The 26726-nt window shown below is 45.9% G+C and overlaps 2 protein-coding genes across 5 annotated transcripts in view; both read left to right on the top strand.

Moving 5' to 3' along the window:
• The window catches only part of LOC124281674 (A-kinase anchor protein 9-like), a 146936-nt gene extending 146779 nt beyond the window's left edge, over window positions 1-157 (top strand). For all 4 annotated transcript variants that reach the window (XM_046717612.1, XM_046717611.1, XM_046717613.1 and 1 more), the window contains one exon: window positions 15-157. In XM_046717612.1, coding sequence (XP_046573568.1) covers window positions 15-59 — 45 coding nt within the window. In that variant the 3' untranslated portion in view covers window positions 60-157. The remainder of the gene's footprint in view (window positions 1-14) is intronic.
• On the top strand, window positions 98-12450 carry LOC124281680 (A-kinase anchor protein 9-like). The gene is made up of 12 exons (XM_046717631.1): window positions 98-227; window positions 808-1102; window positions 1296-1505; window positions 1694-1852; window positions 2150-2407; window positions 2901-3074; window positions 4682-4873; window positions 4981-5219; window positions 6035-6126; window positions 7220-7475; window positions 9290-9435; window positions 10533-12450. The coding sequence occupies exons 2-12, from the start codon at window positions 905-907 to the stop codon at window positions 10565-10567; spliced, it is 1959 nt and encodes a 652-aa protein (XP_046573587.1). The 5' UTR covers window positions 98-227; window positions 808-904; the 3' UTR covers window positions 10568-12450.
• Window positions 12451-26726: the final 14276 nt, after the last annotated feature.

Here is a 26726-nt window from a genome sequence, read left to right as displayed (position 1 = left end):
TGTCATTGTTTCAGCAACTGCGTATCGAACTGGAAGCGGGAGAGAGAGAAACGCGTTGAGTGTTCCCGACAGACGGAACAGGAGCGTTCCGCCAAACATGCTGCACAGCAGGAGCTGGAGGGAGAACGCCGGAAGATACGTTCTGTGCAGACCGACTCTGACGCGCAGGTGGCACAGCTCAAGTTGTCTCTGGAGGCGGAGAGGGGGAAAGTCGATGATCTTAGTCGGTAGGTTTGTTACAGAGTAGTTGTCTCATGAGTTGATGGTTCAGGACCTTAAAGTGCTGCAGTGCTCAAGCTTTCATGAAGCTTTCATGTAGGTGTATGTTAGGGACCGTTCCTAATTTTTGACTAAGGGGTTGATAATGATTTTTATGGAGATTTTTATGTGAATTACCCCCCCCTAAAATGTATGTACAATATACGTGAGCCCCTCTGCATTTTATGTACAAAATCAATGCATGTCCTCCACACACACAGTCCTCCCAAGAACAAAATGGGTGAACCCCCTTAAAATCATCATCATCCTCTCTAGCCATAAAATATGAAGCATCCCTTAAGGCATGGGACTTACAGTTGTCTTTACACAAAGATGACTCTGATGAATCATGTTTCACAAATGATCTCAGGGCTATGACTTGTTTAATTGTATGCTAGACTCAGTGGTAAGTCTAGAGTATGACTGTCACTGTGTTAAGATCATGTGTGGACCATGTCTATGTATGTGATTTATTAATGATTGTATTGTAAAAGCTATCTCGGTGTTTGTTTGTTTTATGTGAAAAAAGTGGTTTTGTTGCCTGACCAGAAACTTGGATGAGGAACGACAAGCTATAACTCGATTGAGGACAACGCTTGAGTCAGAGAGAACAAATCACAAAGAGGCCACCAGTCAGGACCGAGGTATGATCGAGGACATGGAGGCACGCCTGAGGTCAGAGCAGGATAAGGTGGAGGACCTCCATCGCTCGCTGTCCCGAGAAAGGCAGAAGCTGGCAAGCGTGAGCGAGATGCTGGAGACGGAGCGGGAGAATGTGAGGCAGACATTGGAGCATGAGAGAGCCGTGAACCGACAGCTGAAAAGGGATGCTGATGATTTACAGGTGGGTTGATGGATGAGATGTGGATATAAGCTGATAGATGATTAGAGTGAGACTGAATTATTTACAGGTGCCATGATATGGTGTTTGTTCAGAATGTAACGACACCAATGTTCGAAAAATTATCAGTCGGGAAGATTAGACAGAAAGTTGAAAAGGAATAGTTTGTTTTATATCCATCAATATTTTCACCAAGGTTGAGAAGACAGAGCTGAAACGACAAGTCGAGTTTGAGAACGAGACAATAAAGACGTTCCAGAACCAGATGGAGCAGCTCCATGAGGAGGTGAAAGTCCTCAAACAGCGGGAGAACGAGAACCTGATGCGCACAGACGGACAACAGGCAGCGTCACGCAAAACTGTCCGAGATTTAGAACGGGAGAGGGATGAACTGAAGATTAAATTGGTAAGAAGGTGTTGACCTACTTGTCTAGAATGTTCGAAGGTTTTGGACATTTGTACAATGGTGGCATGACAATTATCAAAGGTTTTTTTTTTTTGTGATAAATTGGTTTACAGTTATTTCTCAAAAACAGGAAGTTTGCATGTGTCTACCATTAGAATCTAGATACAATACCGGAATGACTGTTTCAGCATGAGCTGGAGCTGGAGACTGACCGGCTGACGGACAAGGTGCAGGATACCCAGCTGCAGCTGGACGATGTCTGCAGCAAAGAGCTCCAGACCAAGCACGAGCTGGACAGACTGAGACTCACTACAACAACTCACCACACCACAGACCACAGTGAAAGGGTAAGGATCGCATTGTGAATATGTCAGTAACATCTGTCTTTACAAAACTTTCATGACGGTGTAGTATAGTCTGGCGGCTGGTTGAGATACTTTTATGACAAGGATGAAGTCCTGGATGCATGCTGTGTTCCCCAGTAGTCCCCTGTACACTTAGCCCTCAACAAGGATACAATGTGTGAAGCCAAGCTCCAATATACCTTGCCATGATATTGCTTGAATTTGGTTAAAATTTGTGTAAAACCAAACTCACTCACTAATGTTTTCTCTGGGGATTACTTAGTGCCTTCTCTACTTCAGGCGTCAGCTGCAGCAGCCAATGTCAGGAGCAGTGTGGATGGCCCCCAGACATTGAGGCAAGACAATGTGGATAACCTGATACAACGACTGGAGTTCCTGGCCCTGCGCATGCAAGATGATGCCAACTTGACCCCACGCCGCCGCCACGGAGGTGATGAAGTGGACGCCGGTGTGGATACGACATCAAACTATGTGGTGGACATCCAGGAAGTCCTGGCGGACATGAAACAGTTGCAGCAGCCACTAGAGACAAGCGAGGTGAGAGCCGGGATGAACTAGTCATTCATAGACTCGACCCTCGTGGGCCACACTCTACCACTGACACAAGCTATGTCTACACTGGTTATTAAGTTTCAGCATAGATGTATGAAATATGAAAAATATGAATTGTCCTGCCAGCTTAGCTCTGATGCTTTTGGTCTGTCGGTGCCGCCCTGGCCCCGATTTCTCTAAACAAACTTAAGTCTGAGTATTGACTTTTTACTCAAATTTGAGAAATCACAGGAAAATGCATTTGCCAGAATGGACTGAAATCGATATTAAACTCAAACATAGTAGACAATTTGAGTATGGTGGATAGATTACTTAAGTTGTTTCCCCATCGTTTAATTTAAAAATGCAGTTGAGTCACAAAGTCAGCTGTTTCAACTTGTCAAACTCAGTTTGAAATTTGAGTAAAAACTTAAGTTTGTTTCGAGAAATTGGGGCCATGATGAGTACCAGTGATGACCTTGAATGTTGTGTCATGCAGGTCCGAGCCAGTGCTTCAGCTGGTCAGCTGGCCAATGAGCGGATAGTGCAGCACAATGCAGAGTTGACACTGTTCCTCAAGCGGGTGTGTCAGGAGAAGGAAGAGCTCCGAGTGACTCTGGATGCCATGGAAGAGGATGTAGCTCGGCTGCAGAGACAGGGCAGACAAACACAGGTAGCTAATCCTGGGTCTGGGTGTAAGTGGGGTTCTGGGTACCAGGGTCTTATAGCTGAGTCCTATATCTGGGTCTTAGTGGGGATCTGGGTACCAGGGTCTTCTAGCTGAATCCTATATGTGGGTCTTAGTGGGGATCTGGGTACCAGGGTGTTGTAGCTGAATCCTATATGTGGGTCTTACTAGGGATCTGGGTACCACGGTCTTGTAGCTGAATCCTATATGTGGGTCTTAGTGGGGATCTGGGTACCAGGGTGTTGTAGCTGAATCCGATATCTGGGTCTTACTAGGGATCTGGGTATCAGGGTCTTGTAGCTGAATCCTATATGTGGGTCTTAGTGGGGATCTGGGTACCAGGGTGTTGTAGCTGAATCCTATATCTGGGTCCTAGTGGGGATCTGGGTACCAGGGTGTTGTAGCTGAATCCGATATCTGGGTCTTACTAGGGATCTGGGTACCAGGGTCTTGTAGCTGAATCCTATATGTGGGTCTTAGTGGGGATCTGGGTACCAGGGTGTTGTAGCTGAATCCTATATCTGGGTCTTAGTGGGGATCTGGGTACCAGGGTGTTGTAGCTGAATCCTATATCTGGGTCCTAGTGGGGATCTGGGTACCAGGGTCTTATAGCTGAATCCTATATCTGGGTCCTAGTGGGGATCTGGGTACCAGGGTCTTATAGCTGAATCCTATATCTGGGTCTTAGTGGGGATCTGGGTACCAGGGTGTTGTAGCTGAATCCTATATCTGGGTCCTAGTGGGGATCTGGGTACCAGGGTCTTATAGCTGAATCCTATATCTGGGTCCTAGTGGGGATCTGGGTACCAGGGTCTTATAGCTGAATCCTATATCTGGGTCTTAGTGGGGATCTGGGTACCAGGGTGTTGTAGCTGAATCCTATATCTGGGTCCTAGTGGGGATCTGGGTACCAGGGTCTTATAGCTGAATCCTATATCTGGGTCCTAGTGGGGATCTGGGTACCAGGGTCTTATAGCTGAATCCTATATGTGGGTCTTAGTGGGGATCTGGGTACCAGGGTGTTGTAGCTGAATCCTATATCTGGGTCCTAGTGGGGATCTGGGTACCAGGGTCTTATAGCTGAATCCTATATCTGGGTCCTAGTGGGGATCTGGGTACCAGGGTCTTATAGCTGAATCCTATATCTGGGTCTTAGTGGGGATCTGGGTACCAGGGTGTTGTAGCTGAATCCTATATCTGGGTCTTAGTGGGGATCTGGGTACCAGGGTGTTGTAGCTGAATCCTATATCTGGGTCCTAGTGGGGATCTGGGTACCAGGGTCTTATAGCTGAATCCTATATCTGGGTCCTAGTGGGGATCTGGGTACCAGGGTCTTATAGCTGAATCCTATATCTGGGTCTTAGTGGGGATCTGGGTACCAGGGTGTTGTAGCTGAATCCTATATCTGGATCAAGGTGGTGATCTAAGTATCAAGGACAGGTATGCGATATCTGCGTTTAGTTTAGGTCATTGGTCAGGACTAATGGACCGGTCAAGGTTGGGATCTAAGTTACAGACTGGGAAAAATACCATGAGTCTGGTGTGAGCCAGTGTCACTGGTGTAATGAAGACTGTTGTTCCTGGTTTGTCAGGTGAGGAGGAATGAGGAGGTGGAGGAGGATCGGTACCTCCAGGACCGGATGTCCTGGGCTAGCGAGAGGTTGTCCTTGCAGATGTCCTTGGACACCGCCGAGCGGGAGGTGGGGAGACTGCAGTCCGAGATTCGTCTATTCAGAAGTCAGCTGGACTCCGAGGGATATCTCACAGAAGCAGATAGAGACAAGGTGAGAATCTGTGGCACCTTTGTAATTCAAACCAGTGTGTTACTTTTCATTTTCATTTCATATTTGGTAAGGTTTCCTGAGATAAACAGATGTGGTTTCCATGGCAGATGCAGCGACTGTATGGCAAGTTCCTGAGGTCAGAGAGTTTCCGCAAGGCTCTGGTGTATCAGAAGCGCTACCTGCTGATGTTGCTTGGTGGGTACCAGGACTGCGAGCAGGAGACATTGATGCTGATAGCGCAGATGGGCGGCTACCCCTCCGACATCGACGCACGGCGCCGCAGCAGACACACCCGCTTTTTCAGCCTCTTCCGGAGTGCTGCCCGTGTCATCATCGCTATAGCAAGGTAGGTGTTGTTGACGTCTTTACTGCTGTCATCATCGCTATAGCAAGGTAGGGGTTGTTGACGTCTTTACTGCTGTCATCATCACTATAGCAAGGTAGGTGTTGTTGACGTCTTTACTGCCGTCATCATTACTATAGCAAGGTAGTTGTTGTTGACATCTTTACTGCTGTCATCATCACTATAGCAAGGTAGGTGTTGTTGACGTCTTTACTGCTGTCATCATCACTATAGCAAGGTAGGTGTTGTTGACGTCTTTACTGCTGTCATCATCACTGTAGCAAGGTAGGTGTTGTTGACGTCTTAACTGCCGTCATCATCGCTATAGCAAGGTAGGTGTTGTTGACGTCTTTACTGTCGTCATCATTACTATAGCAAGGTAGGTGTTGTTGACGTCTTTACTGCCGTCATCATCGCTATAGCAAGGTAGGTGTTGTTGACGTCTTTACTGCCGTCATCATTGCTATAGCAAGGTAGGTGACGTCGTCTTTACTGCTGTCATTGTCTGCACAGTCAGATTCTGAAGCTCCAATATCTTCATGTAAACAATGAACCGTTCTTGATAACAGCACTTTCCAACCAAGGCCAACAAACACACGGCCATGTTCTATTCTTTATGTAAACGGAAGTGCAAGTCAAATATAGTTTTAAACCCATCTGCATGGTGTTCAGGATTGAGATGCAAACACAATTCACACATGCATGTAAGTTGCTTATTCGTTGCCAGAATCTTGACTGCGATGAGAGGCCATTTCACCAGTGACAGAATCAAGGTGTTGTTTTGTGGGATGATTCAAGGATGACTCATTATGTTTCAGAATGAAGTTCATGGTCCGCAAGTGGCGACGTGCAATCAGAGTTGGCTCCCCTGTTGTGAGTGGGCGAACATGGCGTGTCAACATGAATGTCGGTAGGTTGAAGCATCAGGGGAGATCAGTGACAGCAGCAGCAGCTTGCCAACACAACTCCGATACACTAAAATATCATACAGTCCACTAAAATATCATACAGTTCACTAAAGTTCACTAGAATATCATACAGTTCACTAAAATATCATACAGTTCACTAAAGTTCACTAAAATATCATACAGTTCACTTAAATATCATACAGTCCACTAAAATATCATACAGTTCACTAAAATATCATACAGTTCACTAAAGTTCACTAAAATATCATACAGTCCACTAAAATATCATACAGTTCACTAAAATATCATACAGTTCACTAAAATATCATACAGTCCACTAAAATATCATACAGTTCACTAAAATATCATACAGTCCACTAAAATATCATACAGTCAACTAAAATATCATACAATCCACTAAAATATCATACAGTCCACTAAAATATCATACAGTCCACTAAAATATCATACAATCCACTAAAATATCATACAGTCCACTAAAATATCATACAGTTCACTAAAATATCATACAATCCACTAAAATATCATACAGTTCACTAAAATATCATACAGTCCACTAAAATATCATACAGTTCACTAAAATATCATACAGTCCACTAAAATATCATACAGTTCACTAAAATATCATACTGTCCACTAAAATATCATACAGTTCACTAAAATATCATACAGTTCACTAAAATATCATACAGTCCACTATTTGAGAGGAAAGTTTTTGTTCTTCCCAACTCACACATGTCATACCGTTAAAACAATTACTAATGCATAAAATTAAGTTAAACAATTTACTGGTGTAGATAAAATACCAAGAGTTGTGTTCATTTGAAATATTGACTTATTGCTCTAAGATGACCAAAACTTAGTACAGAGGCTTTGTCGGAGGTGACTGTGATAGTCGTAGTCGTTTGGGAAAAGTTATCACAGTTTACAAAATGTGTTATGATTGTCAGCTTGTGGTGGTCTCACACTGCCATGCTTTGTTCAGTTGATACCAGCTGATTTTGTGCATTGTCACACTTATCATGAACCACAGTATAAGTTAGAAAACAAAATATTTATTGAAACAAATTTCAGGTTACACATCGTCGACGTACACATCACCCCAGCCAGCAGCTTCTCCGCGGTACTTCCCATCAATGTCCAGAATTCCTGATCTGCCGAGATCATCAGCCTCCGAGCCCCTCTTGGTGTTAAATGGAGATATAGCTAACCCGTACCGACAGTCCTCCAGTGCGGGAACTGCAAGACGCCAGTTTACAACACCGCCCACTAAAGATACCAGTGCTAGTCAGACTACTTATGACAGATCTCCTTCCTCCAGTGCTAGAAGGTGAGAAGTTACAGGTCGCGTGTGTGTCAGGTGGGTTAGTTGGGCGGGGCAGGGGGCTGGGTGGTGTGGAGTTGGGTGAGATGTGGCAGGTTACATGTGTGTCAGGTGGGTTAGTTGGGCGGGGCAGGGGGCTGGGTGGTGTGGAGTTGGGTGAGATGTGGCAGGTTACATGTGTGTCAGGTGGGTTAGTTGGGTGGGGCAGGGGAGTGGGTCGGTGGGTTGGGTGAGATGTTGCAGGTTACATGTGTGACAGGTGGGTTAGCTGGGCGGGCAGGGGGCTGGGTGGTGTGGAGTTGGGTGAGATGTGGCAGGTTACATGTGTGTCAGGTGGGTTAGTTAGGCTGGGCAGGGGCTGGGTGGTGTGGAGTTGGGTGAGATTTGGCAGGTTACATGTGTGACAGGTGGGTTAGTTGGGCGGGGCAGGGGGCTGGGTGGTGTGGAGTTGGGTGAGATGTGGCAGGTTACATGTGTGTCAGGTGGGTTAGTCTGGTGGGGTAGGGAATGGGTGGTGTGGAGTTGGGTGAGATGTGGCAGGTTACATGTGTGTCAGGTGGGTTAGTTGGGCGGGCAGGGGGCTGGGTGGTGTGGAGTTGGGTGAGATTTGGCAGGTTACATGTGTGACAGGTGGGTTAGTTACGGGCAGGGGCTGGGTGGTGTGGAGTTGGGTGAGATGTGGCAGGTTACATGTGTGTCAGGTGGGTTAGTCTGGTGGGGTAGGGAATGGGTGGTGTGGAGTTGGGTGAGATGTGGCAGGTTACATGTGTGTCAGGTGGGTTAGTTGGGTGGGGCAGGGGGCTGGGTGGTGTGGAGTTGGGTGAGGTGTGGCAGGTTACATGTGTGTCAGGTGAGTTAGTTTGGCGGGGCAGGGGGCTGGGTGGTGTGGAGTTGGGTGAGATGTGGCAGGTTACATGTGTGTCAGATGGGTTAGTTAGGTGGGGCAGGGGAGTGGGTGGTGTGGTGCTGGGTGATATGTGGCAGGTTACATGTGTGTCAGGTCGGTTAGCTGGGCGGGGCAGGGTACTGGGTGGTGTGGAGTTGGGTGAGATGTGGCAGGTTACATGTGTGTTATGTGGGTTAGATGGGTGGGGCAGGTTGCTGGGTTGTGTGGAGTTGGATGAGAAGTTACAGGTCGTGTGTGTGTCAGGTGGGTTAGTTGGGCGGGGCTGGGGCTGGGTGGTGTGGAGTTGGGTGAGAAGTTACAGGTCGTGTGGGTGTCAGGTGGGTTTGTTGGGCGGGGCAGGGGGCTTGGTCGTGTGGAGTTGGGTGAGATGTGGCAGGTTACATGTGTGTCAGATGGGTTAGTTGGGTGGGGCAGGGTGCTGGGTGATGTGGAGTTGGGTGAGATGTGGCAGGTTACATGTGTGTCAGGTGGGCTAGTTGGGTGGGGCAGGGGGGCTGGGTGGTGTGGAGTTGGGTGGATGCAAATTAGAAATGCTAGCCACTGCTATAGCCGTCTCCAGGCACAAAGATTGTACAAGTGATAAAAACGTTGTATAATCCTGGAAAATGTTAGAAGTTCAAATCATAGTGGGTCCAGCCTGTAAATTATCTTACAAATATTATGCACTGGTGTTGCTATGGTTTTGTAAATTAATGGTTTTATGATTTGCCTTATCTTGTTTATCAAAACTCAGTCAGCATTGTCTTTGTTGACAGTTTTGTTTTGTAATATCATCATGACAGTGTTCTCGCCTGTGCTTGCAGAGTTGTCTACCTTTGCAAGGCTAGGATATGTGGATGATAGTTCCAAGTCTCACGTTCACCTCATTTATGACCATTGTTTGGTGTATTAATAGGAAATATCTGTCCCACAGACGTCTGCTTCAAAATAATACCAGTGTTACCTTAAGCACATATCGGAGTCATCCCATGACACGGGCTACGACTGCAGACGAATCGACAGACGACTTCCTTCACCGATTAGAGAATCTTCAAACCCGCCTTGGAAGTTACAACAGTGGTAGGTACCATGCCCAGTACTGACACTAACAGTTCCTGGAATCTGAATGTCTGCTAGGCTGGGATGTTCTAGAAACAATAAGTTAGTTCTCTGTAGTATGTTTAAAAGTTGTTACAAAAGTTCACAGATTTGATTGTATGAAACTTAGTTCATCTGAACACAGGAATGTTTTAGTTCTTTACAACGCGATGGTAACCATGTGTACAAATTGCTTAGTTTAATATTTTCAGGAACCATTTTCAAATATGTTAGTCTAGGATATGGAAACATGTCCAGAATGAGCAAAATCTTTATTCTTCCTTATCCTGACTCATGCTTATTTGCTTTCTCATCCTCTCTTCCGAACGGTCAAGTGGAAACTTGAATCCCTTCAATTCCCTTGAAGCGAACGTATAATCACTCACCCTGAATTACCTCAGGCGTCTAGTATACTAAATCCACAAAACTTAAGAAGTTTACTTCTAATACGAATGTATAAGAAGGTGGTCCCCCGACAAGCATCAAGAAATATTGAAGTTAGCCACAGAAGAAGAAAATTCCCAGGGGGTATATATCAAGCGAATGCTGACGTGAATACAATCATACAGGGAATCCCGTTAGGTGGTTGACCACCACCGATTCAGTCGGATTCAGTAAGCAAATAAGCATGAGTCATGATAAGGAAAAATATGTAATATTTATGATAAAATTAATATTTTATACTTATCCTGACTCATGAGATGAAGCCCTCCCAACCGTCCCCTCTCACCACCCGGGTTTCCCTGTAAACCTGTGTGGGGCTTATATCGGAGAGAGTGAGGAGCAAGGCATGGCAGGTCACATGCCAGTTTTGGCGGGAAAAGGGAGCTAATTCAGGGTGAGTGATTGTACGTTCACTTCAAGGGAATTGAAGGGATTCAAGTTTCCACTTGACCGTTCGGAAGAGAGGATGAGAAAGCAAATAAGCATGAGTCAGGATAAGTATGAAATATTAATTTTATCATAAAAATTACATGCTTGAATAACAAGTATATAATCATGGTTTGAATATCAAAGCATGTGTTTAGCCTGCTTTGCTGTAGTATTGAAGGACTAACAATGACTTCACATCTCCCCAGGTTCCAGTCCAAGCAGAACAACTGCATGGAGATAACAGCATGACAACATCCAACAAGACTTTATTGGAAGAAATGTGAGACTTTAATGGCAGGTGAAATATTCAGCCAAACCAGACCCTTCCCGAAATGCGTCCTCGCTGCAGGTATTCTGTGGACCACACTTCTTCCCTCTGTGTCATTGTTATTAAGATGAGTGCTGAAATTCAGGAGCTATTACTACAAATGACTGTAAAACTGAAGTTGGTTTGATAAAATCAGACACAGTTTTACAGTGAGAAATATAATGTGTTAATGATGTCAGTTACATTGCTATGATCAAGACAGCTGTAGCTGAGTGGAGTTAATCCACACACAATGTTAATCAAATGTATTTCAAACATTCATTCAGGGTGTATTTGTTATGGTTTTGTCGACTACAAATCAACATTAAGGATGTTTAAGATTTTCACTGATTCACTTTGAGCTGAGTTTTAAGTGGAAGGTTTTAGGTCTGAAAAGATTTACAAATTTCATTTTAAGTATCCGATTCGTGTGTTTAACTGATGTTTAAAGTGTTAAACTCTTGATTTCATGTACAATGTACTTGTACCATTCTATTCTTAACATGTTCTGCATCTTACTGGAAGTGAGGTGCTGTCATCAGGAAACTGGTTTTACTTGTGTATGTTTAGACAGATTCGGCAACTTACAACTCACACCTGTTTTTAGCACTGAAGAAATGTTGGAAAGATGCAAATATTTATATTTCATAATCTTTGCTGTATTTTTCATAATGAATACCATAGTCTTCTGTTGATGTCCTTGTAAAAATATGTATTTTAATTTATTTTTGTTGATAAGTAGTAATGCATTTGTATGTCGTGTTCGGTGACAAGTGTTCCACAGTTTCCTGAGAGACATTTTTAGTTGGAAATCTCCTCTTAAGGACGTCCATGTTTGTTTGTGCCAAAAACAGTGAATGGAGGCCAAAATATAGAGCATTTCAGATTGGGTTGATATTTTTAGAATTTTGGATATGGATATTTTTGTAGTTGGACATAGCAGTCACTTACACCAGTAGTCACCAGTAGAAGTACTACAGGTAAATACTGGAACTTCTGGCCTGACACCAGTCAGTCTCTGTGACATGGCCAGGGCCCCAGGTAACTCACAGTACGATTATAGATAAACATCTGGTATTGAAGTGAAGCAGCTGTAAGTAAATGAAACAACTGTAACATTCTAGGAAAGCACCTGTAAGGTTTATGCATGTTTAAGTGTTAATGACAGACTCTGTTTTGTCTTTTTATAAAAAAATGTATTCAGTTTCAGGCTTATATCAAGACCTATTTTCTAAGTGGATCTGAATTGAACACTGTCTTGGTGGAATATAAGTCCAACCGTATGTGGATTATTGATCCAAGTGGAAGCTACGAGAAAAGATATGTTTTAGTGAATGCCCTAAAGTGTCAATAGCCTAATGTATACTGTAATCTGCCTGGAAACTGTTGATTCTGTTGATTTTGATTTACATATGTATTTAGCTGTTGTTTAGAAATAGGGAAACGTGCCACTGCAATAACTATCCCAAGGCATGCTTCACATAGTTTCAGTAATAAATATCTTTGTACTGAATATTAGGAGTTTCAGATGATATTCAGGAGTAGCTTGTAACTTCCTTCCAATATAAAAGGAATTTCAGCTGCTTTTAGTGATAATTGACAATGTATATGTCATTTTCATCACAAGAACACTGTATTCACAACTTCAGTCCAATCCGTCGCACTACTTTCTGTGATATGTGTTATATGCCCACTGTAACTTGTATTCATCCGCCATAGCTTCTAATTCACTGGAGGACCTGTTTCTCGCCTGTGAGATGGCATTTCTTGTATAGTGCATAAAATGCCGATTAAATAAACTATTATTTTCACAGTTACAAATAGTTCTGTTGTTCATCTTGTGTATCCTCTGAATACACCTAATACCAGCACTCAAAGTCAGCCGCCAAACCCGCTCAGTGGAAACCACAGTGGCTGAGCGGGTTAGGCAGCAGACTGTGTGTGCTGGTGATTAGGTGCGTGACTCTGAGGGTGTGGGTCCCAGATGGGACTCAACCCAACAAAAAGTACTAGAATCTGTACTTTGCTAAGAAAGTGTAATCCCAAAGGTAACTTATGTTATATTTTATTCTCCTTCTATTACGATGCAGACCGAGAACACATCCTCCACCGCAGCATCTTGTTGACGTCACCTTCTCCTTCTCCTAACTTATCCGAGAGGTAAACGTGAGAGAGCTGCATCGCTTTGTTTTGCCTTCATCACTCAAAGTTGATATGAGTGGAAAACTAAACAACCATTGAATCCAACTGTCTCTCATCACAGACCTCACAATATGGTGGAGCATGGTGGACGTGATGCTACAGTTTGACTGACTCATTGCAATCACTGACTTACCTAAGTATTTCTGGTATCTACCTTCAGTGTCACAGCCTTTAATCGATAAACAACATTGAATGTTGATTTCTTGGATAAACAATAATAAACATTGCCCTTCATGGATAAACAGGGTACACACAGACAAACTTCTATCCAACAAGGGCAGTAGCTAGATGGATGAGGAGAGATGGGGTAGCCTAGTGGTTAAAGTGTTTGCTAATTACGCTGAAAACCCGGGTTCAATTCTCAACATGGGTACAATGTGTGAAGCCCATTTCTGGTGTCCCCTGCCGTGATGTTGCTGTAATATTTCTAAAGCGGCGCAAAACCAAACTCATGTACAGCTATGTGAAGCTTTACATTCATACCGCCCCATGTGTTGTGGAGTGTCGCTGGAATATTGCTAAAAGCAGCGTAAAACCAAACTCAGTCAGTCAGTCAGTCAGCCTGATGCTGACCATACACATCAATCTCTGGAATATACAGCAGTAACTGATGGCCATGTGACTGACCTGGCAAATTAGATATTCTACTCAGGGTGTGATAAACTGGTATTACGCAGTGACAGTAAGCAAGTTCTCTGTATATATGTGGAGTATGTGGAGTTATCTCCCTTTGACTGTTCGGCCTTTGCTAACTGTGGCTGGAGTGCACAAGAGCGTAGATTCGTATATTGTAGTAACGGATGTAGGTTTGAGTGTATATTTATACCGAGCGCATGACTGTGTGTGTGTGTGTGTGTGTGTGTGTGTGTGTGTGTGTGTGTGTGTGTGTGTGTGTGTGTGTGTGTGTGTGTGTTTGTGTGTGTGTGTGTGTGTGTGTGTGTTTGTGTGTGTGTGTGTGTGTTTGTGTGTTTGTGTGTTCCAGCCACCTTCCGGGGCGATAGGGTAGCCTAGTGGTGAAAGCGTTGGCTTGTCACGCTGAAGAACCGGGTTCGATTCCCCATTTGGGTACAGTGTGTGAAGCCGATTTTTGGTGTCTCCCACCGTGATATTGCTAAAAGCGGCGTAAAACCATACTCACTCACTCGTTCACTCCAGCCACCCACCCTCCCATCCCATCCACCATATTTGGTAAGACGTAAAACCTGCATCTAACTGGGAGCACGTGAAATGCATTCCCTCAGACATTTAGACTAAAGGGGTTTGTATTAAGAAATAGATATACAGGAGTCACAGTCTCGTTACATATTGAACATAATTATGTCTGTCTGTTAGATTGTTTAATCAAGTTAAGACTGAACTACTTCAATAGGCTTTTAATAACAGTGATAGGAGCTGGAACAGTGTTCAAGGTCGCCAGGCAGGTGCCTTATCACACATTCTCTCCACTGGAGAGTTGCAAGGTTAGTGCGGTTCATGTACTTTCAGAATATAGTACAAGTCTATGCATAAAACTGGAATATCATTCCCGATATGTGCTATTCAGAGAACTAGGATTCTGTTAAAAGTTCAACAGTCTCTTAACAGCGACTTCCCTGCACTGGTATTGCTGGAATATTGCTAAAAGCAGCGTAAAACAGATAGGGTAGTGTTGGAGACACGCAGATGTTGGAGACAGGGTAGTGTTGGAGGCAGGGTAGTGTTGGAGACACGCTGATCTTGGAGACAGGGTAGTGTTGGAGACAGGGTAGTGTTGGAGACACGCTGATGTTAGAGACAGGGTAGTGTCTGAGACACGCTGATGTTGGAGACAGGGTAGTGTTGGAGACACGCTGATGTTGGAGACAGGGTAGTGTTAGAGAAAAGCTGATGTTGGAGACAGGGTAGTGTTGGAGACACGCTGATGTTGGAGACAGGGTAGTGTTGGAGACATGTTGATGTTGGAGACAGGTTAGTGCTGGAGACAGGGTAGTGTTGGAGACACGCTGATGTTGGAGACAGGGTAGTGTTGGAGACACGCTGATGTTGGAGACAGGGTAGTGTTGGAGACACGATGTTAGAGACAGGGTGGTGTCTGAGACACGCTGATGTTGGAGACAGGGTAGTGTTGGAGACACGCTGATGTTTGAGACAGGGTAGTGTCTGAGATACGCTAGTGTTGGAGACAGGGTAGTGACTGAGATACGCTGGTGTTGTAGACATGGTAGTGTTGGAGATACGCTAGTGTTGGAGACAGGGTGGTGTTGGAGATACACTAGTGTTTGAGACAGGGTAGTGTTGGAGATACACTAGTGTTGGAGACAGGGTAGTGTTGGAAATAGGTTAGTGTAGGAGATACACACTAGTGTTGGAGACAGGGTAGTGTCTGAGATAATGCGATGTTGTTGGAGACAGGGTAGTGTTGGAGATACACTAGTGTTGGAGACAGGGTAGTGTTGGAGTCATGCTGATGTTGGAGACACGTTAGGATAGTGTTGACTGAGAGGGTAGTGTCTGAGATACGCTGTTGTTGGAGACAGGTTAGTGTTGGAGATGCGATGATGTTGGAGACAGGGTAGTGTTGGAGATACACCAGTGTTGGAGACAAGTAAGTGTTGGATACATGCTGATGTTGGAGACAGGTTAGTGTTGGAGACACGCTGATGTTGGAGACAGGGTAGTGTCTGAGATACACCAGTGTTGGAGACAAGTAAGTGTTGGATACATGCTGATGTTGGAGACAGGGGAGTGTTGGAGTCACGCTGATGTAAGAGACAGGTTCATGGTGGAGACAGGGTAGTGTCTGAGATACACTAGTGTTGGAGACAGGTTAGTGTTGGAGTGACGCTGATGTTGGAGACAGGTTAGTGTCTGAGATACACTAATATTGGAGACACGGTAGTGTCTGAGATACACTAGTGTTGGAGACAGGTTAGTGTTGGAGATACGCTGATGTTGGAGACAGGGTAGTGTCTGAGACACGCTGATGTTGGAAACAGCTTAGTGTTGGAGACACGCTGATGTTGGAGACAGGGTAGTATCTGAGATACACTAGTGTTGAAGACAGTTTAGTGTTGGAGACACGCTGATGTTGGAGACTTGGTAGTGTCTGAGATACGCTAGTGTTGGAGAGAGGGGAGTGTTGGAAATGCGCTAGAGTTGGAGACAAGTTAGTGTTGGAGACATGCTGATGTTGGAGACAGCAGAGTGTTGGACTCACGCTGATGTTGGAGACAGGTTCGTGTTGGATACAGGTTAGTGTTGGAGATACACTAGTGTTGGAGACAGGTTAGTGTTGGAGACATGCTGATGTTGGAGACAGGGTAGTGTCTGAGATACACTAGTGTTGGATAGAGGTTAGTGTTGGGCACACTCAGATGTTGGAAACAGGGTAGTGTCTGAGATACACTAGTGTTGGAGACAGGGTAATGTCTGATATACACTAGTGTTGGAGACAGGGTAGTGTCTGAGACACGCTGATGTTGGAGACAGGTTAGTGTTGGAGACATGCTTATGTTGGAGACAGGGTAGTGTCTGAGACACGATGATGTTGAAGACAGGGTAGTGTCTGAGACGCTGATGTTGGACACAGTGTAGTGTTGGAGACACGCTGATGTTGGAGACAGGGTAGTGTCTGAGATACGTTAGTGTTGGAGACAGGGTAGTGTTGGAGTCACGCTGATCTTGGAGACAGGGTAGTGTTGGGTACACACTGATGTTGGAGACAGGGTGGTGTCTGAGATACACTAGTGATGGAGACAGGGTAGTGTCTGAGATACACTAGTGTTGGAGATACGCTAGTGTTGGAGTCACGCTGATGTGAGACAGGGTAGTGTTGGAGACACGCTGTGACAAAAGCGGTGTAAAACTAAACCCTCTCACTCACTCACCTTCCACCACGGTAAGGTGAGCTAACAGCATTGGCTATGTGATGTGATAATTCAACCATGCAGGGTAGACAGGGAAGTGTTAGAGACACGCTGATGTTGGAGACAGGTTAGTGTTGGAGACAGGTTAGTGTTGGAGACACACTGAGTTGAGAGAGGGTAGTGTCTGAGACACGCTGATGTTTGAGACAGGGTAGTGTTTGAGATACGTTGAGTTTGGAGACAGGGTAATGTCTGATGTACACTAGTGTTCGAGACAGGGTAGTGTCTGAGACACAGCTGATGTTGGAGACAGGTTAGTGTTGGAGACACGCTTATGTTGGAGACAAGGTAGTGTCTGTGACTCGATGATGTTGAAGACAGGGTAGTGTTGGAGATACACTAGGGTTGGAGACAGGGTAGTGTTGGAGATACGCTGATGCTGGAGACAGGGTAGTGTCTGAGATACACTAGTGTTGGAGTCACACTGATGTTGGAGACAGGGTAGTGTTGGAGATACACTAGTGTTGGAGACAGGGTAGTGTTGGAGATGCGCTGATGTTGGAGACAGGGTAGTGTTGGAGATACACTAGGGTTGGAGACAGGGTAGTGTTGGAGATACGCTGATGTTGGAGACAGGGTAGTGTCGGAGTTATGCTGGAGTTGGAGACAGGATACTGTTTGAGATACGCTAGTGTTGGAAACACGGTAGTGTCTGAGATACGCTTGTGATGGAGACAGGTAGGTGTTGGAGATACCCTAGTGTTGGAGACGAGGTAGCGTCTGAGATACACTATTGTTGGAGACATGGTAGTGACTGAGATACGCTGGTGTTGTAGACATGGTAGTGTTGGAGATACGCTAGTGTTGGAGACAGGGTAGTGTTGGAGATACACTAGTGTTTGAGACAGGGCAGTGTTGGAGATACACTAGTGTTGGAGACAGGGTAGTATTGGAGATACGCTAGTGTTGGAGACAGGGTAGTGTTGGAAAAAGGTTAGTGTAGGAGATACACTAGTGTTGGAGACAGGGTAGTGTCTGAGATACGATGTTGTTGGAGACAGGGTAGTGTTGGAGATACACTAGTGTTGGAGACAGGGTAGTGTTGGAGTAATGCTGATGTTGGAGACAGGTTCGTGTTGACGAGAGGGTAGTGACTGAGATACGCTGTTGTTGGAGACAGGTTAGTGTTGGAGATACACTAGTGTTGGAGACAGGGTAGTGTTGGAGTCAGGGTGATGTTGGAGACAGGTTCGTGTTGGAGACAGGGTAGAGTCTGAGATACGCTGTTGTTGGAAACAGGTTAGTGTTGGAGATGCGATGATGTTGGAGTCAGGGTAGTGTTGGAGACACGATGTTAGAGACAGGGTGGTGTCTGAGACACGCTGATGTTGGAGACAGGGTAGTGTTGGAGACACGCTGATGTTTGAGACAGGGTAGTGTCTGAGATACGCTAGTGTTGGAGACAGGGTAGTGACTGAGATACGCTGGTGTTGTAGACATGGTAGTGTTGGAGATACGCTAGTGTTGGAGACAGGGTGGTGTTGGAGATACACTAGTGTTTGAGACAGGGTAGTGTTGGAGATACACTAGTGTTGGAGACAGGGTAGTGTTGGAAATAGGTTAGTGTAGGAGATACACTAGTGTTGGAGACAGGGTAGTGTCTGAGATACGATGTTGTTGGAGACAGGGTAGTGTTGGAGATACACTAGTGTTGGAGACAGGGTAGTGTTGGAGTCATGCTGATGTTGGAGACACGTTCGTGTTGACGAGAGGGTAGTGTCTGAGATACGCTGTTGTTGGAGACAGGTTAGTGTTGGAGATGCGATGATGTTGGAGACAGGGTAGTGTTGGAGATACACCAGTGTTGGAGACAAGTAAGTGTTGGATACATGCTGATGTTGGAGACAGGTTAGTGTTGGAGACACGCTGATGTTGGAGACAGGGTAGTGTCTGAGATACACCAGTGTTGGAGACAAGTAAGTGTTGGATACATGCTGATGTTGGAGACAGGGGAGTGTTGGAGTCACGCTGATGTAAGAGACAGGTTCATGGTGGAGACAGTGTAGTGTCTGAGATACACTAGTGTTGGAGACAGGTTAGTGTTCGAGATACGCTGATGTTGGAGACAGGTTAGTGTCTGAGATACACTAATATTGGAGACACGGTAGTGTCTGAGATACACTAGTGTTGGAGACAGGTTAGTGTTGGAGATACGCTGATGTTGGAGACAGGGTAGTGTCTGAGATACGTTAGTGTTGGAGACAGGGTAGTGTTGGGTACACACTGATGTTGGAGACAGGGTGGTGTCTGAGATACACTAGTGATGGAGACAGGGTAGTGTCTGAGATACACTAGTGTTGGAGATACGCTAGTGTTGGAGTCACGCTGATGTGAAACAGGGTAGTGTTGGAGACACGCTGTGACAAAAGCGGTGTAAAACTAAACCCTCTCACTCACTCACCTTCCACCACGGTAAGGTGAGCTAACAGCATTGGCTATGTGATGTGATAATTCAACCATGCAGGGTAGACAGGGAAGTGTTAGAGACACGCTGATGTTGGAGACAGGTTAGTGTTGGAGACAGGTTAGTGTTGGAGACACACTGAGTTCGGAGAGAGGGTAGTGTCTGAGACACGCTGATGTTTGAGACAGGGTAGTGTTTGAGATACGTTGAGTTTGGAGACAGGGTAATGTCTGATATACACTAGTGTTCGAGACAGGGTAGTGTCTGAGACACGCTGATGTTGGAGACAGGTTAGTGTTGGAGACACGCTTATGTTGGAGACAAGGTAGTGTCTGAGACTCAATGATGTTGAAGACAGGGTAGTGTTGGAGATACACTAGGGTTGGAGACAGGGTAGTGTTGGAGATACGCTGATGTTGGAGACAGGGTAGTGTCTGAGATACACTAGTGTTGGAGTCACACTGATGTTGGAGACAGGGTAGTGTTGGAGATGCGCTGATGTTGGAGACAGGGTAGTGTTGGAGATACACTAGGGTTGGAGACAGGGTAGTGTTGGAAATACGCTGATGTTGGAGACAGGGTAGTGTCGGAGTTATGCTGGAGTTGGAGACAGGATACTGTTTGAGATACGCTAGTGTTGGAAACACGGTAGTGTCTGAGATACGCTTGTAATGGAGACAGGTAGGTGTTGGAGATACCCTAGTGTTGGAGACGAGGTAGCGTCTGAGATACACTATTGTTGGAGACATGGTAGTGACTGAGATACGCTGGTGTTGTAGACATGGTAGTGTTGGAGATACGCTAGTGTTGGAGACAGGGTAGTGTTGGAGATACACTAGTGTTTGAGACAAGGCAGTGTTGGAGATACACTAGTGTTGGAGACAGGGTAGTATTGGAGATACGCTAGTGTTGGAGACAGGGTAGTGTTGGAAATAGGTTAGTGTAGGAGATACACTAGTGTTGGAGACAGGGTAGTGTCTGAGATACGATGTTGTTGGAGACAGGGTAGTGTTGGAGATACACTAGTGTTGGAGACAGGGTAGTGTTGGAGTAATGCTGATGTTGGAGACAGGTTCGTGTTGACGAGAGGGTAGTGACTGAGATACGCTGTTGTTGGAGACAGGTTAGTGTTGGAGATACACTAGTGTTGGAGACAGGGTAGTGTTGGAGTCAGGGTGATGTTGGAGACAGGTTCGTGTTGGAGACAGGGTAGAGTCTGAGATACGCTGTTGTTGGAAACAGGTTAGTGTTGGAGATGCGATGATGTTGGAGTCAGGGTAGTGTTGGAGACACGATGTTAGAGACAGGGTGGTGTCTGAGACACGCTGATGTTGGAGACAGGGTAGTGTTGGAGACACGCTGATGTTTGAGACAGGGTAGTGTCTGAGATACGCTAGTGTTGGAGACAGGGTAGTGACTGAGATACGCTGGTGTTGTAGACATGGTAGTGTTAGAGATACGCTAGTGTTGGAGACAGGGTGGTGTTGGAGATACACTAGTGTTTGAGACAGGGTAGTGTTGGAGATACACTAGTGTTGGAGACAGGGTAGTGTTGGAAATAGGTTAGTGTAGGAGATACACTAGTGTTGGAGACAGGGTAGTGTCTGAGATACGATGTTGTTGGAGACAGGGTAGTGTTGGAGATACACTAGTGTTGGAGACAGGGTAGTGTTGGAGTCATGCTGATGTTGGAGACACGTTCGTGTTGACGAGAGGGTAGTGTCTGAGATACGCTGTTGTTGGAGACAGGTTAGTGTTGGAGATGCGATGATGTTGGAGACAGGGTAGTGTTGGAGATAATACACCAGTGTTGGAGACAAGTAAGTGTTGGATACATGCTGATGTTGGAGACAGGTTAGTGTTGGAGATACGCTGATGTTGGAGACAGGGTAGTGTCTGAGATACACCAGTGTTGGAGACAAGTAAGTGTTGGATACATGCTGATGTTGGAGACAGGGGAGTGTTGGAGTCACGCTGATGTAAGAGACAGGTTCATGGTGGAGACAGGGTAGTGTCTGAGATACACTAGTGTTGGAGACAGGTTAGTGTTGGAGATACTGCTGATGTTGGAGACAGGTTAGTGTCTGAGATACACTAATATTGGAGACACGGTAGTGTCTGAGATACACTAGTGTTGGAGACAGGTTAGTGTTGGAGATACGCTGATGTTGGAGACAGGGTAGTGTCTGAGACACGCTGATGTTGGAGACAGCTTAGTGTTGGAGACACGCTGATGTTGGAGACAGGGTAGTATCTGAGATACACTAGTGTTGAAGACAGTTTAGTGTTGGAGACACGCTGATGTTGGAGACTTGGTAGTGTCTGAGATACGCTAGTGTTGGAGAGAGGGGAGTGTTGGAAATGCGCTAGAGTTGGAGACAAGTTAGTGTTGGAGACATGCTGATGTTGGAGACAGCAGAGTGTTGGACTCACGCTGATGTTGGAGACAGGTTAGTGTTGGAGACATGCTTATGTTGGAGACAGGGTAGTGTCTGAGACACGATGATGTTGAAGACAGGGTAGTGTCTGAGACGCTGATGTTGGACACAGTGTAGTGTTGGAGACACGCTGATGTTGGAGACAGGGTAGTGTCTGAGATACGTTAGTGTTGGAGACAGGGTAGTGTTGGAGTCACGCTGATCTTGGAGACAGGGTAGTGTTGGGTACACACTGATGTTGGAGACAGGGTGGTGTCTGAGATACACTAGTGATGGAGACAGGGTAGTGTCTGAGATACACTAGTGTTGGAGATACGCTAGTGTTGGAGTCACGCTGATGTGAGACAGGGTAGTGTTGGAGACACGCTGTGACAAAAGCGGTGTAAAACTAAACCCTCTCACTCACTCACCTTCCACCACGGTAAGGTGAGCTAACAGCATTGGCTATGTGATGTGATAATTCAACCATGCAGGGTAGACAGGGAAGTGTTAGAGACACGCTGATGTTGGAGACAGGTTAGTGTTGGAGACAGGTTAGTGTTGGAGACACACTGAGTTCGGAGAGAGGGTAGTGTCTGAGACACGCTGATGTTTGAGACAGGGTAGTGTTTGAGATACGTTGAGTTTGGAGACAGGGTAATGTCTGATGTACACTAGTGTTCGAGACAGGGTAGTGTCTGAGACACGCTGATGTTGGAGACAGGTTAGTGTTGGAGACACGCTTATGTTGGAGACAAGGTAGTGTCTGTGACTCGATGATGTTGAAGACAGGGTAGTGTTGGAGATACACTAGGGTTGGAGACAGGGTAGTGTTGGAGATACGCTGATGCTGGAGACAGGGTAGTGTCTGAGATACACTAGTGTTGGAGTCACACTGATGTTGGAGACAGGGTAGTGTTGGAGATACACTAGTGTTGGAGACAGGGTAGTGTTGGAGATGCGCTGATGTTGGAGACAGGGTAGTGTTGGAGATACACTAGGGTTGGAGACAGGGTAGTGTTGGAGATACGCTGATGTTGGAGACAGGGTAGTGTCGGAGTTATGCTGGAGTTGGAGACAGGATACTGTTTGAGATACGCTAGTGTTGGAAACACGGTAGTGTCTGAGATACGCTTGTGATGGAGACAGGTAGGTGTTGGAGATACCCTGAGTGTTGGAGGCGAGTAGCGTCTGAGATACACTATTGTTGGAGACATGGTAGTGACTGAGATACGCTGGTGTTGTAGACATGGTAGTGTTGGAGATACGCTAGTGTTGGAGACAGGGTAGTGTTGGAGATACACTAGTGTTTGAGACAGGGCAGTGTTGGAGATACACTAGTGTTGGGAGACAGGGTAGTATTGGAGATACGCTAGTGTTTTGGAGACAGGGTAGTGTTGGAAAAAGGTTAGTGTAGGAGATACACTAGTGTTGGAGACAGGAGGTAGTGTCTGAGATACGATGTTGTTGGAGACAGGGTAGTGTTGGAGATACACTAGTGTTGGAGACAGGAGTAGTGTTGAGTCATGCTGATGTGGAGACAGGTTCGTGTTGACGAGAGGGTAGTGACTGAGATACGCTGTTGTTGGAGACAGGTTAGTGTTGGAGATACACTAGTGTTGGAGAGACAGGGTAGTGTTGGAGTCAGGAGTGATGTTGGAGACAGGTTCGTGTTGGAGACAGGGTAGAAGTCTGAGATACGCTGTTGTTGGAAACAGGTTAGTGTTGGAGATGCGATGATATTTGGAGTCAGGGGTAGTGTTGGAGAACACGATGTTAGAACAGGGTGGTGTCTGAGACACGCTGATGTTGGAGACAGGGTAGTGTTGGAGACACGCTGATGTTTGAGACAGGTAGTGTCTAGGAATACGCTAGTGTTGGAGACAGGAAGTAGTGACTGATGACAGAGGTAGTATTGACCGAGACACGCTGGCTGTTGGAGACAGGTTAGTGTTGGAGTCAAGACTAGTGTTGGAGACAGGGAGTAGTGTTGGAGTCAGGTGATGTTGGAGACAGAGTGTTAGAGACAGGAGTAGAGTCTGAATACACTGGTGTTGGAGACAGGGTAGTGTTGGAGATACGCTGAGTGTTTGGAGACAGGGTGGTGTTGGAGAACACACTAGTGTTTGAGACAGACAGGGTAGTGTTGGAGATACACTGAGTGTTGGAGACAGGAGTAGTGTTGGAATAGGTTAGTGGTAGGAGATACACTAGTGTTGGAGACACTAGTGTTGGAGACAGGGTAGTCTGAGAAATACGTTATAGGAGATTGTTTGGAGACAGGGTAGCGTCTGAGATACGATGTTGTTGGAGACAGGAAGTAGTGTTGGAGATACACTAGTGTTGGAGAACAGGGTAGTGTTGGAGTCATGCTGATGTTGGAGACACGTTCGTGTTGACGAGAGGGTAGTGTCTGAGATACGCTGTTGTTGGAGACAGGTTAGTGTTGGAGAGATGCGATGATGTTGGAGACAGGGTAGTGTTGGAGAATACACCAGTGTTGGAGACAAGTAAGTGTTGGATACATGCTGATGTTGGAGACAGGTTAGTGTTGGAGACACGCTGATGTTGGAGAACAGGGTAGTGTCTGAGATACACCAGTGTTGGAGACAAGTAAGTGTTGGATACATGCTGATGTTGAGACACAGGGAGTGTTGAGTCACGCTGATGTAAGAGACAGGTTCATGGTGGAGACAGTGTAGTGTCTGAGATACACTAGTGTTGGAGACAGGTTAGTGTTCGAGATACGCTGATGTTGGAGACAGGTTAGTGTCTGAGATACACTAATATTGGAGACACGGTAGTGTCTGAGATACACTAGTGTTGGGGACAGGTTAGTGTTGGAGATACGCTGATGTTGGAGACAGGGTAGTGTCTGAGATACGTTAGTGTTGGAGACAGGGTAGTGTTGGGTACACACACTGATGTTGGAGACAGGGTGGTGTCCTGAGATACACTAGTGATGGAGACAGGGTAGTGTCTGAGATACACTAGTGTTGGAGATACGCACGCTAGTGTTGGAGTCACGCTGATGTGAGACAGGGTAGTGTTGAGACAAGCTTCGTGACAAAAGCGGTGTAAAACTAAACCCTCACTCACTCCTCACCTTCCACCACGGTAAGGTGAGCTAACAGCATTGGCTATGTGATGTGATAATTCCAACCATGCAGGGTAGACAGGGAAGTGTTAGAGACACGCTGATGTTGGAGACAGGTTAGTGTTGGAGACAGGTTAGTGTTGGAGACACACTGAGTTCGGAGAGAGGTAGTGTCTGAGACACGCTGATGTTTGAGACAGGGTAGTGTTTGAGATACGTTGAGTTTGGAGAGACAGGGTAATGTCTGATATACACTAGTGTTCGAGACAGGGTAGTGTCTGAGACACGCTGATGTTGGAGACAGGTTAGTGTTGAGACACACGCTTATGTTGGAGACAAGGTAGTGTCTGAGACTCAATGATGTTGAAGACAGGGTAGTGTTGGAGATACACTAGGGTTGGAGACAGGGTAGTGTTGGAGATACGCTGATGTTGGGAGACAGGGTAGTGTCTGAGATACACTAGTGTTGAGTCACACTGATGTTGGAGACAGGAGTAGTGTTGGAGATGCGCTGATGTTGGAGACAGGGTAGTGTTGGAGATACACTAGGGTTGGAGACAGGGTAGTGTTGGAAATACGCTGATGTTGGAGACAGGGTAGTGTCGGAGTTATGCTGAGTTGGAGACAGGATACTGTTTGAGATACACTAGTGTTGGAAACACGGTAGTGTCTGAGATACGCTTGTAATGGAGACAGGTAGGTGTTGGAATACCCTAGTGTTGGAGACGAGGTAGCGTCTATGAGATACACTATTGTTGGAGACATGGTAGTGACTGAGATACGCTGGTGTTGTAGACATGGTAGTGTTGGAGATACGCTAGTGTTGGAGACAGGGTAGTGTTGGAGATACACCAGTGTTTGAGACAAGGCAGTGTTGGAGATAATACACAGTGTTGGAGACAGGAGTAGTATTGGAGATACGCTAGTGTTGGAGACAGGGTAGTGTTGGAAATAGGTTAGTGTAGGAGATACACTAGTGTTGGAGACAGGGTAGTGTCTGAGATACGATGTTGTTGGAGACAGGGTAGTGTTGGAGATACACTAGTGTTGGAGACAGGGTAGTGTTGGAGTAATGCTGATGTTGGAGACAGGTTCGTGTTGACGAGAGGGTAGTGACTGAGATACGCTGTTGTTGGAGACAGGTTAGTGTTGGAGATACACTAGTGTTGGAGACAGGGTAGTGTTGGAGTCAGGGTGATGTTGGAGACAGGTTCGTGTTGGAGACAGGGTAGAGTCTGAGATACGCTGTTGTTGGAAACAGGTTAGTGTTGGAGATGCGATGATGTTGGAGTCAGGGGTAGTGTTGGAGACACGATGTTAGAGACAGGGTGGTGTCTGAGACACGCTGATGTTGGAGACAGGGTAGTGTTGGAGACACGCTGATGTTTGAGACAGGGTAGTGTCTGAGATACGCTAGTGTTGGAGACAGGGTAGTGACTGAGATACGCTGGTGTTGTAGACATGGTAGTGTTAGAGATACGCTAGTGTTGGAGACAGGGTGGTGTTGGAGATACACTAGTGTTTGAGACAGGGTAGTGTTGGAGATACACTAGTGTTGGAGACAGGGTAGTGTTGGAAATAGGTTAGTGTAGGAGATACACTAGTGTTGGAGACAGGGTAGTGTCTGAGATACGATGTTGTTGGAGACAGGGTAGTGTTGGAGATACACTAGTGTTGGAGACAGGGTAGTGTTGGAGTCATGCTGATGTTGGAGACACGTTCGTGTTGACGAGAGGGTAGTGTCTGAGATACGCTGTTGTTGGAGACAGGTTAGTGTTGGAGATGCGATGATGTTGGAGACAGGGTAGTGTTGGAGATACACCAGTGTTGGAGACAAGTAAGTGTTGGATACATGCTGATGTTGGAGACAGGTTAGTGTTGGAGATACGCTGATGTTGGAGACAGGGTAGTGTCTGAGATACACCAGTGTTGGAGACAAGTAAGTGTTGGATACATGCTGATGTTGGAGACAGGGGAGTGTTGGAGTCACGCTGATGTAAGAGACAGGTTCATGGTGGAGACAGGGTAGTGTCTGAGATACACTAGTGTTGGAGACAGGTTAGTGTTG

The sequence above is a fragment of the Haliotis rubra genome, unplaced genomic scaffold, assembly GCF_003918875.1.
Source record: "Haliotis rubra isolate DU_JTF1 unplaced genomic scaffold, ASM391887v1 Scf288, whole genome shotgun sequence".
Classification (NCBI taxonomy): domain Eukaryota; kingdom Metazoa; phylum Mollusca; class Gastropoda; order Lepetellida; family Haliotidae; genus Haliotis; species Haliotis rubra.
This window is presented reverse-complemented; position numbering and strand designations above follow the sequence as displayed.

Coding starts and splice junctions, on each gene's coding strand:
- LOC124281680 (XM_046717631.1), top strand. CDS start 905: ATGATCGAGGACATGGAGGCACGCCTGAGGTCAGAGCAGGATAAGGTG. Junction 7,476..9,289: donor CCTTCCTCCAGTGCTAGAAG/GTGAGAAGTTAC, acceptor TCTGTCCCACAG/ACGTCTGCTTCAAAATAATA. Junction 9,436..10,532: donor CCTTGGAAGTTACAACAGTG/GTAGGTACCATG, acceptor ACATCTCCCCAG/GTTCCAGTCCAAGCAGAACA.